At 39.0% G+C, this 14481-nt stretch overlaps 1 protein-coding gene across 6 annotated transcripts in view; it reads left to right on the top strand.

Moving 5' to 3' along the window:
- The window catches only part of Rasal2 (RAS protein activator like 2), a 287723-nt gene extending 273519 nt beyond the window's left edge, over positions 1-14204 (top strand). For 4 of the 6 annotated variants that reach the window (XM_075988340.1, XM_075988342.1, XM_075988339.1 and 1 more), the window contains 5 exons: positions 302-436; positions 2163-2365; positions 3791-3878; positions 6372-6402; positions 8714-14204. In XM_075988340.1, the coding sequence (XP_075844455.1) occupies positions 302-436; positions 2163-2365; positions 3791-3878; positions 6372-6402; positions 8714-8856 (600 nt within the window). In that variant the 3' untranslated portion in view covers positions 8857-14204. The remainder of the gene's footprint in view (positions 1-301; positions 437-2162; positions 2366-3790; positions 3879-6371; positions 6403-8713) is intronic. The other 2 variants (XM_075988343.1, XM_075988341.1) reach the window with 1 other exon arrangement.
- Positions 14205-14481: the final 277 nt, after the last annotated feature.

Here is a 14481-nt window from a genome sequence, read left to right as displayed (position 1 = left end):
GCTTGTCCTTTCTTTTGTTCTGTCATCTTAGCTTCAATGGGTTAACTTCATAGCTGACAGCATTTGTTTTGCTAAGAAAATTAGCAATGTTTAGGCTTTCTTTATAAGAAAAAAAAGAATGGTTGTTGGAAGTTATGTGTATGAATTCAGAATGGTTTGTCCTAATACAGATGCATATTCTCTTTCCCTACTCCCTGGCCCTAGCATTAATAGACTCTTACCTAGAACTGACAACACTTAAATTGTCTTTCTGAAGCATAGCTAGTGTTTGGAAATGATAATAAAAAAATCTCTGATATAGGTTCAATCACCTGTGGATTCTGCCACAATGTCTCCAGTAGAAAGGACAGCAGCCTGGGTTCTGAACAATGGACAGTATGAAGAAGATGTGGAAGAAACAGAACAAAATCAAGATGAAGTCAAGCATGCTGAGAAGGTAGAACCTAATTTGTCTTTGTTGGCTTAATGGCCCCACAACTGATAGAAAACAAAACTTGGCCTGGAGCTCACTATATAACCCAGGCCTTTGTCTCTATTTCTTGTATTAACCGTCACATGTGTGTATCATAAGTCAGTAGTGTCTGTGATGCCAAGGAGGAGTGTCATAATTTTTAATGTAGGCTGCTTTAATTTAGAAAGAACTCTGATACATGTTTCTGACCATTTTAGTTGAATGTTTATTATTTCTATAAACTTTCATCTTCAAGTTCACAATTTACTTTAGGACCAGACAATCTAAATCTTGGGAACAGTAAATTTATATTTTAGTTGTTCTTTTGGTATTTTGGGGTTTTTTTGTTTTGTTTTATTTGCAAAGACTGCCTAGCTATATAGATAATTATTTAAGAGATATATGTTATTTGAGGGATTTTATATAATATTTTTGAGGCATATGGGTTTGTTTGTTTTCTGAGACAGGATCTCACACACACCCCTATACTGGCTTAAAATTCAGTCTTCTGGTCTCCAACTCTCAAGTTAAGGATATTTGTTTGCTTGATTGATTAGTTATTCATTTATTTATTTACTTATTTTAAAAAAAACAGACCTGGAAAAAATGAAGCAATAATCTTAATGTCACACTTGATTGACAGTTAGACAAGGGGTTATTTTGGGGGTTAGAAAAACATAAAGCTATTCCTAATGATGCAACCCAAGCTTTCAGAGCTGTCCTAAGGCTGTCTGCTTCAGCCTTCTAGATTAACCAACATAATTTAGAGCAGTGAAGTGGATAAGCAGTGAAATGAGATGTTATTATGTAAGCTGTATTTTAGCAAACACCGCACACATTTATCATTACTAGTGAGTACAGGTAACCCACCCATCAGGAAGCTCATGTTTCTCACTCTGCCTGGAACAGTTTCACTCTCGATTGCACTAGCAACCCTGTCCACAGGAACTCGAGTACATTAAAGGGCCAATTTATAGAAGGCTAGTGAGCACATAGATAGATTCCAGCACATGCTCCCAGGTCAGACATAGAAAGCCACATCATGAAAATAGGGCAGACAATATTAATTAGTCCTCTAGAGAATGAAGGCCCTTGTCATTGCTTATGACCTGAATACTTGATACTTTTAAAATTAAGGAAAAAGCAGTAATAGCCTGTTCTGTCATTAAATTGTATTAACTGACTTAGTTGCTTATCAGAAATGTTGCCTGTTCTCTGAATTGTTTAAAGGGAGAGTCCTAATGGAGTAAAGGTAGTCTGATGAGCCCAGTGTCAGGAATCCTGCAGTACAGGTGATGACATGAAGTCTTGTAGACAGCTAGCTTTTGCCTTAAGTTGTTTGTCAGGCTTCTATTTAATTGTTTATTTAACTATTTAATTACTTAATCATTTTCTTTTCTTTCTCCCTGCTATTCAATACCATTACAGATTGGATTTGGCTTGCCACAATTGGTAGATTAATGTGAAGAAAAGTGTATAAATCTGTAGAATTCGTAATGTCAAGTTAAGGTTCATAATGTAGTTTTAGATCCACAGTGGTACTTATGTAGCATTTATACCAGCCAATACCTTTAAATAACCGGGGCAGCAGCGAGGACATGCAGGTCAGATAGCATCTACCATGTCACCTGGGGTTCTCTGGATAGAAAGTGCAGCAGTAACTTCAAAGCCAATATTTTTCCTGTCATCCATGCCTCTTCCCCTTTGCCAGTATGAACAGGAAATTAGCAAATTGAAGGAGCGCCTGCGAGTGTCCAGCCGGCGGCTGGAGGAGTATGAGCGCCGGCTGCTGGTGCAGGAGCAGCAGATGCAGAAGCTGCTGCTGGAGTACAAGGCCCGGCTGGAGGACAGTGAGGAGCGGCTGCGCAGACAACAGGAGGAGAAGGATAGCCAGATGAAGAGCATCATCAGCAGGTTAGAGGACCAATTGGTAGCCAATTGGCTCTAGTTAAGTACAGCAAGGTGGGGAGAAATGTCCAAATACTTTCAAAAGAATACCCCAGCCCCCAAAGCCATTTTCATCCATGTGTATCTATTCTGTGGTACTTGATATAAATGTAATGACTCTGGCTCTCAGATATTAAACCAAGTGATATCTGGTGTACTTACCATGAAGATAAGGTAGGCTTTTTCTTTAGCCATAATTATATTAGGGGGAAAAGGAGGTAATTTATTATGAAATTTTAGATGAAAGTTGGGTTTTTTAAATCTTTAAAATTTAACTCAATTTTCCCAGACAAGTCTAAAAACAAAGTCTCACTGAATGTCTTTAGGGCAAGAGGACCAAAAAAGTGCCATGGATGCCAACAAAGGAGAGTGAGAAGAGATCTATTTGGCTGTGTTTGCAGAGCACTCACTGTGGGCCAAGCACTTTATAAATAATACTTTGTTTTATTTCTATCTTGGCCTCTGGAACAGATACTATTATTGCTTATTAACTGATAGAGAAATAGGCAACAGTTGCTTGTCCAAAGTAACATAGTGGAGACCTAGAATCTGAGTCAGGTATCAAACCTTAGACTTCAGACTCATAACCACTAGCTTCAGTACATGCTGTAGATAAAATCAGAGAAGAACAGCTGGGGGCAAGAGGAGAGGTGAGAAGAACTGTGGTTTGAATGTAAATTAAATTAAAAGTAAGTAAATAATATTTTAAAAAGAGAGAGAGAACAGGAAAAGGGTCGCTGTTATAGTGGCCTGAAAATAACTGACCTCATATTGAGAGCCACAGGAGTAGAACTGAGGAGTCATGCAAAAGTGGGTTGAAATGTGAGGAGAAAATGAGAAACACGATCTACTAGAACATTCTGTAGAAAACATAGCTGTGCAAGGGAAGAGGATAGAACGGTAGCTACAGTGTAACTTGAGAGTAAGAGGAGATGGTTTGCTGCCAAGCATGGTGGTGCTTGCCCATAATAATCCCAACATTCAGGAGGTAGAAGTAGGAGTACCTAGAGTTCAAGGCCAGCATCAACCAAGCAGCAAGTTTAAGGCTAGTCTGAGCTACATGAGATACTTTTAAAAAGTAGATAGCCTTTTTGTTTTGTTATTGTTCATTTGCTATTTTAAGATGTTTGACAACAGAGTGATCTAGTAGGAGGATGATTATGAGAATACTATTCTCAAGAAAATGAAATGTTAGGGAGCCCAGCCACAGGTAAAAGAATCAATTTAGGATGTCTTCTTTCAGGGAAGATGAGAGAGGAGAAGAAGAAAAAAATAGGTTAGTGCAATAAAATAGGTCTTCTGTTGGAAACCACCAGTTTTAAGGTTTTCAATTTCTGTATTACCTAGCTCTGCCTTTGAAAACATTGATCCTTCCTTCCTACCACATTCTAGGCTAATGGCTGTGGAAGAGGAATTAAAAAAGGATCATGCTGAGATGCAAGCAGTTATTGATGCAAAGCAGAAAATAATCGATGCACAGGTAAGCAGGCCCTGGACTTAGTAGAAAGTACTTGTTTTTAATACTGCAAATAGTAAAGCAGTAGAAAATGAGACACTGAAAGTTTCTTGACATTATCCTTGGAATGATATGAGTTTTCATGTGACCTCAATGATTTTTTTAATGACATAGCATTAATATTAGCATGCAAAATATTATGATTTAGTGTAGTTGTTTGACAAATCTTAGCCTAATATGTGATGAAGTTGGCTTCCTTCCTTGTAGAAAAGAGGACATCTCTAAAAGGGTAACTGTAAAAAGTTCACTGCATGTACCTGGCTTGTGACCTCCACTGGCCATTGCTTGGCTGTGTTCTTCACGGTCTTGTCAGTCACATCCACTGCCTTCAACACCTAGTCCTAGTAAAGAAATTGTAGGGAAAGATAAGGTTGTAGAAGATAGCTTTCCTTGTTATTCTTTTGGTTCAGAGTTTGGCATTGCTGCTTGGAATGTGCTTGGCTGCTCTTCTTTGTTGATGCTATGCTTAGAGAACCTCTTTAGATATAAAAAATCTTGATAAAATTAGAACCTACGATAGCTCACACCCCACGGGATGGTAGCCTCTACAAGCCCTTTACAAGGACACCAGTGATCAGAGCAAAATCCAGGATGTAGGAAATGTTTCCAATTCCTTGTTGCTTTATCACTGTAGAATCGTGTACTTCAACATTTGAGTTTCCTTATGAGGTCAGTGTAAGATGAGGTTTGTTTTCCAGATGGGGAACATAGCCACAAGAAGAATGCTTCACAGGCTTCATCCTTCTTGGAACTCACTAGACTTAGAAGCTAATTATGAGTTGTGATGTTTTCTCACCTGCATAGCTCCCAAAATGTTTTAGACTCAAAGTCTGGCTATTTTTGGCCTATTTTGAGCCAGAGAAATGTTATAATTACTTTACTTGCTCTTTTAATTTTTTAATTCTTTCTAGGTATCCCCAAGGTAAGTGAGGGAAGAATAGTAATAACAAGGCCAAGGCCTTCTTGTTATATTATCCAATTAAAAAAATCACTCCATAAACTTAAAAGAAATAATGTAGATAAAGAAGGCAATTCATCACAAAAACCGATGCTGAAAAGTTCCCTTTGGAGTCGCATCTCAATATAAGTATAAAGCTGAGTGGTAAGCCCTGTTAGTAATCATAGAGAGATCTTAGTGCTGAAATAGAACAGTCAGTCTTAAGCAAATGGAACTTGCCAGCAACAAAGTATGGCTCTGTGTATGCTGGCTGCAGGACAACCCTGTCACTAACTTCTAGGGAGTTTCTACTCTACCTGTCCCCAGTTTTGATCTGAGTATAAAGCAAAAGTCATGGTTACTAAAGTGAAATCCAGGAAGGGAGTTTGATTGACCAGGGGTCAAAAGCTCTCAGTTAATCCTCCAGATGGTATCACTGAGCAGAGGAGGAAGAAATGGTATCCTTGGCTCTCAGTCAGTCAAATGTATAGTCCGGCCAGTGGCAGTTTGGTTTTCAAAAAGCTTGGTTCTCTGGACTATTTTAATGGAACCAATCATAAACCAATCATATAGGGCACCTTCCATAAACCAGTGCTCCCACTAACCACTCAACCGTGAACACCCCCTCAGCTAATGGGTCAGAACTTACTGGGGTATGTTAAATGTGATGTTTCACACTAAAGCATCGGCTTTATTATACCATACATTCCTCTGCAAAATCTAATAGAAATCCCTAAAGAATACTCAGACAGTCCACTGGTCCACATTTGAAAACCACTGCACTAGGCACAGCACAAATCATAAATACCAAAGACAGTTAAAAATATAATAATGTCTTAAAAGAGAGCTTTCTCAATCCAAGCTGTTGGTTTACTGGTGCATAGAATCATAAAAGCAAAAGATGTACATACTTAGGTATTCTTTGTAACAAATGACTTTTTATCAGGTTTTTTTCTGTGAGAACGAGTCTTACCTCTTAGGTGATTGTTGGAACAGAGTAGCCCTCTTGGCTTTATTTCTTAAATGAAGACATGTTTGGAAATAATAGTCTCCCTAGGAGGTAACCCATAATTTTATATCTGCAGCATATGACTTAGTGCCAATAATAGAAGAAATATTTCTAAAATGGAAACAGTTACTTCTTTGTGATAGGATTAATTCTAGCACTTATCAGAACACTAGCTCTCAGGTACCCCATGAATGGTATTCTTCTCTCTCAGCAGCCCCTTCTTTCTCTCCTTGAATCAGTTCATGCTACAAAGCACAGGCGCACAGACCCGGGGTCACAATGATGACACCAAGGAATCCCTATTTTATACACACACACACACACACACACACACACACACACACACACACACAGGGGGGGCAGGCACCTTTGACCCCCAGGCATGAGGTCTTGCAACTCCTGATCTCTCCATGTGAATAGATGGAGAACAGAGAGGGGCCATTTCCTACGAAAAACAAAGCAGCTGCCTAGTTACTATTGCAAGTGATATCTCCACTGTGTTAAATTACAGGTCATAAATGGAAATGAGATAATTCAAACAGGCAAGTAATCCCTGTGCGTTCTCTAGCTGAGCAGTTCCCAGCCCTGGCCAGTGCACTGGCCTCCTATACATTCCAGCTCCTGGCACTCCCATGTTGAGTCCTTCATTTTAGGCATGTTAGATTGCTTTGTGTTCTAAGCCAGACAGAATCAAATGTCATAGCAACTTTTGCCAACTGAACTTAACTTTCAAAAGATCCAGTTTCCTGTTTGAGGTTGTTTTTATTTTGAAGGGGGTTGTTTGTTTGCTTTTCCTTTAATTTCTGTTTTATTTGAGAAGTTGGCAGTGGAAAAACTCCAAAGGGATTTTCTCTGCTTAGAAACTCGCAGGTGTCTGTGAGGAAAGGTTGTTTGATATCAGTTATTATTTACAGGCAATATGTAATTATAGTCCTTTTCAGACTCTTTAATACTCAATTTGATTTTTTGAGGGAGTGGAGGATTGTCTTGCTTTGTTTTTGTGAATGCTTAATTTTTTATGAACCCCCAAAATGCTATTTTCCTTAGTATTGGGGCCTTGTCACTTGTCCCAATGCTGAAATACCTTTTCTTATCTATTTTAAGAAATTACAAGTTATGGGACAAATTTTCACTTATTATACAATACACAAGAAATTTATCAAACTGAAACAAATATGTATTAAAATTTTAAATACCATTTATTCTGCTTAGGGGTCATTCCTCACTGTGAGGAAGGGCATTATATTTGGAATCTACCTATGGTTTTATTGGCCTGTCCTTACTTACTGTCTTTGAAAAAAAAAAAGCTATATTTGTTTTCCCACTAAATTCCACTAGCTATAATTTTTAAGTAATTACTGTTTTTAAAAGCTTTGCAAATCTTTGAGTTTCTCCTGTTCTTAAAACAAATCACCTTTCTTAAAAAAAAAAAAAAGTCTTATACAGTAAGTGGCTCATTAATAATACTGATTCTGTATGTAAAAACCACCTGAGTTTTACAGCAAAAAAATGAGAATTATTTTCATGAATAGTAGACTGAGTTGGGTTGCTTTTGTTTTTTCACACATTTGAAACTGTAGCCACCACCTTTACTGCCGTAGAGACACCTTCCTATTCCCAGTAAAGTGAGAGATAGATAAAGGCAAGTATTGTTTGCTGCTGTAGTCAGCTGTGGCTTTACCCAGACTTCCCCCAGGGCAGTGACTAGGCTGCTCCTAGCAGTGGCTCCAGCAGAGCAGTGCTAGTTTGGCACCCTGTGTAGCTTCTGCTTTCACAGAAGGAGCAGCAGCAGCTTACACAGTGCCTTAAACTTGTCCGTCTTTCTGGGTAAACTCTGAGACTCCCAGAAAAGAGAGCTTTGTTTGGTGTTAGGGTCAATCTTCGTGGGCTATTTTCTTTTCCATTTATGAGTATGGATAAGGATTGTCCTTCTCTGCCATTATTTCCAAAAAATACATACTTGGTGTTTGTTGGGGAAAGTTCTGGGATGATTTAAAGATTAAAGTCTCCACTAACTTTTGTGAGACTGATAATGTTTTATCCTCCTGTACCTTTTTGTTCTTGTCCCCTCTCTCTGGTGGATGTGTAGATAGTCAACAACCCATAGCTCCAAAATATTGTCTCTAAAGCATTGATTTTTTTTTGTTGTTGTTTGTTTGTTTTAAAACTCAAGAGAAAATGAAAGCATGCCCTTTACTGGGTAGCTTTCCCGGAGTAACTGAGCTGGAATGGGTCTAGGAGCCTGTGTTCTCTGTCTGTTCTCATGTGTTATGTTTATAGCATCCCTTTCAGCCACATCTCCCTCCCCATATTCAAACACTCCTTGGTCTGAGCTTCTGGCTGCTCTTATCTCCTCTTGCTCTTGCATCCTCACCTTGTTGGAGACTCTAAACTGCCACCACGTATTGCTTTAATTTGAGCAATGTGAATTCTTCTCAGATGGGACTATTATGCCTTCTTTGGGAGGTGAGCCCATGGATCACGTGCACTTCTCTTCTGTGAAATGAAACCTCTGGTGCTTCTTTCTTTGCCACCTAATATCCATGTTTCAGTTTTTACAAAAGCACTTACTACATAAAGGCAGCTTGACTCATGGTGTCGTTTTCATAAGACAGCCTAGTAATACCTCAATATATTGTTGGTAATAAGTCCTGTTGTGCAGAAATGAAAAAAGAGAGATTAAGGGGAGGGGGAGCTGAACCTAACCAATGTGCAGAAAGAGGCAGAGACGTTCCATTTGTTTGGGGAGCACCATGTGTACCGTGCTGGAGGGAAAGTATTGGACTGATGATTCAGTAAAGAAAGTGCCTTCTTATATGCATTCTGAATAAAGCCATGGTTGGTGTGTTGTAGGAAAAGCGGATCGTGTCCCTGGACTCAGCCAACACAAGACTGATGAGTGCGCTGACTCAAGTGAAGGAGCGGTACAGCATGCAGGTCCGCAATGGCATCTCTCCCACCAACCCCACCAAGCTTTCCATCACGGAGAATGGTGAATTCAAAAACAGCAGCTGCTGATGGCCTTTGTGAATACAAACTGTGGGAGGAGACAGAAGGAAGTTGCCCAGCTCTCCTGTCCCCAGCTCATTAACCCTCCAGGTTTACAGAATGTTGCTTCAAGTAGCAGTGTGGTGAGAAACTCTCAAATGAAGAAAGAAACCTTGTCTTTCAGGGCATAAAGCAAAGACTCCCAATGTCGATGCTTTCCCCAGTGTCTCTATGTACATAGGGAACCTAGTTCTGGGCCATGTACAGAAATACCACTGTAATATACCAAAAGGAAGTTAATAATGTAGATTACCTTTTTAATTATTACTATTTTATTATTGTTTTTCTCTTGAAAGCACTGCAGTTTTTAGTGGAGGAAAAGTAGGAACCAAGTGCGAGTGAGAAATGAGCCTGTCGGTTTAGTAGTAGAGGCTCTGTGTATTGGATTAGGAGCACATGGAGTGCAATAGGACTTTGTCAAAATGATTTTTTTCAGGGATTCATCTGCCAGTTTAAAAGCCCCACCCTAGTCCCTTACCATTAGGAAGACATGCAAATACCAAGATCCATACAAAACAGTAATTTATGCTACTGATCAACCAAGATGGTTCTGATCAGACAGTAATCAGATTTATAGAGTCGCCATTTCAGAGGACATGGATAGAAGCCCAGTTTGATTGTATCAAAACTGAATTAGAAATGATTTCTGTTGAACTCCTGTCAGTATGTTTGTTTCCTCCATCTATAACAAATGGGAATTTTCTGTTTTAGATATGGGACTTTCTGATTTTTTTACTCCTACATTTTGTTTTTACTACTCTTTAGAGTGGACAGAACTATAAATATTTGTGTCTCTTTCTACATCTTCATTTTCACATGTGCGCTGCCCTTGCCGGGAGCAGCCAGCACCAACAGGGTTTGCTCTCCACTGGAGAGGTTATTCAAGTATGCCATTCGTAAGCCATCTGAATAAATACCCTTTCTTTCACACAGAAAAGGGCTAATACAGCAGAGCAGGAATCTCTGAATATTTCCCACTACACTTTTTCTTCCTATTTGTCGTATTTTTGCTTAGGATAAAGATTGTATCCACCATACTAACAGAACTGTGGGATTTTATCACCACTTTTAAATTGCTGCTTCTTTCTATTTATCCCTTCCATAAAATTTGGGAAGGAAATCTAAAACTGAAATTTGTCTTTCTTTTCAAAATGATAATTAATCTTGCTACAAAAAAACAGAATGTGAGGATGCACATTCCAGTTGTTATTCCACACTTGTGGTAGACTCAGCAAGAATAACCCAGCTTATCTTTAATGGCTTTAATACAGGACAGAAAATCCATGTTTCTCTCCAAAGTGTGACACGTCATCTGGAATGCAGGCTTAATTACCAGAGGTAGAGAAAGTTAGCTGCAGGTTAAACAAATATTATATATATAAGTATATATATACATATATTCACACATATGTACATACAATGTGCACATCAAAAATGTTCATACCTTTTATGCTGTCAGATATACAGAGATAATGTTTAAAAAGGGTCTTGAATCTCTTTAAACAAGTTCTACATTGTTTTACATTGAAAAACAGCATTTCTCAAATAAGTTAATGTTTTTTTTAAGTTATAAACTTTAAGAATTTTTTTAAGTAAAGGATGCAGAGGGAGACATAACAGAGCCATATGCATGGAGTATGTGTTTCTACATAGTAGAATATTTATAAGAAAACAAGAGAACATGTTCTCTTGTTCGAAGCCCAGGCATAGATTCCGCCAAGTCCTAGGCATGCATTCCAAGTCTCACTTGACCCTTAGGTTGGCCTTTATGTCTGACCTTGCATTTCAGCACCCTCACCAGAGCCCTCAATCGACTACATTTGAAAAGGGGTTCCTCCTAATTACCTGTTTGTGTCAGACAAATGTCTAAAACAGGAGCGTCTCACTGCAGGCCTTCATCTCCACTTGAGTGTTTTCTTGACCCTTAACAGCTATTTTATGATGCCTTATCTCCTCTCCAAGCTGAGGCACAGTGTGTTAAAAATTACTTCATAAGAGAAAAGCGTTTTGATTTTGCAGTAATGGCCTGTATTGAGCGAAGTGGGAATGTAAGCATAGATCTTTTCTTGTTTGTAGCTTAGTAATGTTTTCTTTACTCTTCAGAACCCTTCAAAAGTACCACAGAGAACCTAGTCAATTCTTAGTCTCAACGGCCTGAAGTATATGATATGATAACGTCTTGTTTGAGGTTGAGAAGGTCTCAAGGTGCTGGTCATGGGTTACAGAGCTGCTCAAATAAGCGTAGTGATGAAAACACTGTAACTGTTAGCACTGCAAGACTGAATCGCAGAACCGTTAGACACATGATGAGACCCTCCAGCCACCGTGTTATCATCACTGAAGAGAAAGAAGGACGATCACAGCAATAGTAAGAGGATTAGAGGTCGGAAGAACAGCATTGTTGCCAGATGCTAAATCTCAGATTATCCTTTGAGCCTACTCATCTTTTTAGCCTATCAGAAATATTATTCTGAGCTGGGGCATAGCTCCATTGGCAGAGTGCCAGCCTAGCATGCCAGAGGCCCTGTGTTCAAACTCCAGCACCACATGAACTAGGATGGTGGCACACAGGCCTGCAATCCCAGCACTCCAGGAGTGGGAGCAGGAGGAGCAGGAGTTTCCTGGCCAACCTGAGTTACTTCAGACCCTGTTTCAAAATGCTAATTTATATATATTTAATATTTCTTTAGAGAATGTTGCAATCTTATCAAGTTTATTTTGAATTTTTTTGGGAATAGAAGACAGCAGCAGGTACTAATTTACATGGTGTTTCTTTAATTAAATAGGTACATCATTTTGTTTTACTGGGAGGAAGTGTGAGATTTTTAAAAAGCTGTTAGGTTAAGTAGCTGCATCTTACGATCCCTGTTTTTGTCAACACGTCAGCTCATACATTATGAGAATAGTCCAGGGTTGGATAGGGTTTGGTATTCAGGCTAAGTGCTTATGTAGCTTTTATTCAGGAGAGGACAAGACTTTACCATTAACAAGGACAGCCTTACTAAGATCAGGAAAGGGGCTTCCTTTTCCTTCCTATATCACTAGAGGAATAAGATTTCCAGACTTTTCCAGGATTGCAAAAAGTCCTGTTTCCATAAGACTAGTGTTACTTCAGTGTCTGTCCTTGTTGCTGCTTGGGTCTGGTAGTCTTTTACTTGGTATGGAAACTGAGGTAATTATGCTACCATGGTTCTTCTTGCCTTTTTGCTTACCATCAAGTTGGTCAGAATTGGTCTGCTCCTGTCCTCTGTTATGGGGTTGCAGAGTGAAGAAACGGTGAGGGTTTCTAAGACAGTTGTAAACATCGAGTGTGTGCACTGGGGCTGAGCGTGATCTCAGAAGTAGTTTCCCTGTTCTTACTGTATCCATGGCTCTTGTATGGAACGTCAGCTCTCCAGAGCCCTGGCTCCCTCTGTGTCCTCAGATAGAGCAGTTTAGGAGTTCTAGAGGACACTTTACCATCAAATGGGTTTGCATTAGTGTTTGTTCTGCTTCCATCCACGTTAGGTCTGGTTCCTCCCAGATACAGTTGCTGAGAATTGTTAAGAAACTGAGCGAGGAGAAGCAGTCTTCTCAGGATCCTCAGTCACCAGACTGACTGATCCCCAGGCTGGACCATAGACTAGCCATGTCACTGGCAAACTCAGCAGCTCCAGAGTCCATGCCACAGTTTTCCTTCATTTTCAGCCACTTGGGGGCAGGGAGTCACCTTCTACAGATTAAACAACTTCAGGGGACATTCTGCTCTATACCCCTGGGCTTTTTCAAGTGAATTCTCCTTTTTGCCTTAGCAGTAAAAAGTCACCTTCCCACCCCATACCTAGGATACCTTTTAAAATTATTATTAACTTAAAGAACTTACACTTGTTTCTTAAAGGCAAGCAATGTTGAAATTTCAAATTTTTTAAGTACATGGTTTGAATAATTGTTATCAGTTCTTCTAGAGCACCCTCTTGTCACCGACCCATCTAGGAAAGCTCTGGAGCTTTGAAAGGATGAGGGTAATGGAATTGGCATGAGAGAGAGAACATTTCTTTCAGAAAAGTCCTGAGGAAGACACGTGATCCAGTGAACTTGGTTCCTCAGAAATTCAAAGAAGCAAGTAGAGTTGTATCCCCTGGCTCCTCCTAAGATGTGTATTTGGAAAGGCAGCTTCTGAAACAACCTGTGCATGCCTACAGGCACACACAGCTCTAAGGCATCCCTTAAAAAATGTTTATCCACTTTATAAACTACTAATTCTCAAACTTCCTTCAGGTTTTGTTTTTGTTTTGTTGTTTTTTAGATTTTATAAAATTATATTCTCTTTAAAATGTACTATATGTGTTATATGTATATATAAGTTAAAGTGACTTGAGCAAGGTGTCATTATTAGTAGCAAAGAGAATATGGAGCAGCAGATGACTGTCACCATCCGAGAGCAGAATACAGAAAGTAGCTTTGGTTCCTCACCAGTTCATGCTCAGGTGTTTGAGCAGCAGCCCAGCTAGCCTTGGTCAATGCAGCAAGCCACCCACGAAGAGGTCAGGAGTGCTTTGACCCCGTGTTTCAACACACATTTTAATTTCCTACTCTTTTTTTTATCAAATGCCTTCATTGTTCCCTAGGAAGTCTTAGAACTGAAAACCAGACTGAACTGTTGGTGTGGTGGCGTTTCCATAGCTGTGTTTTAGGGGTCCCCATCCTCTGTGTGTGGTCAAGCATTTGAATATAAATAGCATGGATATGTCATTTTCAAACCCTCAAGGAAATTTTCAACTTCCAGTTCACTAAAAGGTTAAATGCTAATTAACTCTATGACCACTATCCTGCAAAAAAGCTAAAATAAGTAGTAAAGGTTGAATTTTGACTGGTGCTTAGATATTTCTAGCTATATTAGGGTCAACTCAAGCAGACAGCAGCATAATTACCTGGGTCATACCTGTGAGGAATTTATCTTCCAAATTTGATTTTGTTTTTCATCTCCAGGGCCTTAATAAGAGTGTGTTAATACACATGACTATTTTACAAAGATAGTTCAAAATAATTTATTTTTTATTTCAAGAAAGAAATTCACCTTAGAAAAACAAAACCCAAGATTTTATTTTATTTTTAAAGCCATATTTTTGTGCTTTGTAGCACTTAGATTGTTCCATATGTGATCCATATCTGCATTTCATTACCTGGGTTCTAAAAAAAGATTTATTTTTGTTCTGTGAATAATTTTTGACGGTTCTTGTACATGTACAGATATAGATACGTTTGAGGTCTTTTATTGATATTCCTACAAAAAATACAAATAAACTTTAACTTTAAACATTTCAGACTAAAGTTGCTACTGTATTTACAGTACTGCTTCTATCATACATGCATCTGTGTTGTGTGCTACCTTCTAACTTCTCTGCTAGGCATTTAGGACACTTGGAACACTGGGATATTATTCTGAAGATACATTTTAGCATTAGGAATAGCATGCCTTAAAATTTTACAAGTTTCAGGTAAAATACTTATGAGTAGGATGGACAACCGGCACTGGTGTCAGTTGTGTTGTGTTAACGCCCTTGGAAAGAAAACTTCCTCCGTGGTCCTCTCAT

The sequence above is a fragment of the Microtus pennsylvanicus genome, chromosome 10 (assembly GCF_037038515.1).
Source record: "Microtus pennsylvanicus isolate mMicPen1 chromosome 10, mMicPen1.hap1, whole genome shotgun sequence".
Lineage (NCBI taxonomy): Eukaryota > Metazoa > Chordata > Mammalia > Rodentia > Cricetidae > Microtus > Microtus pennsylvanicus.
This window is presented reverse-complemented; position numbering and strand designations above follow the sequence as displayed.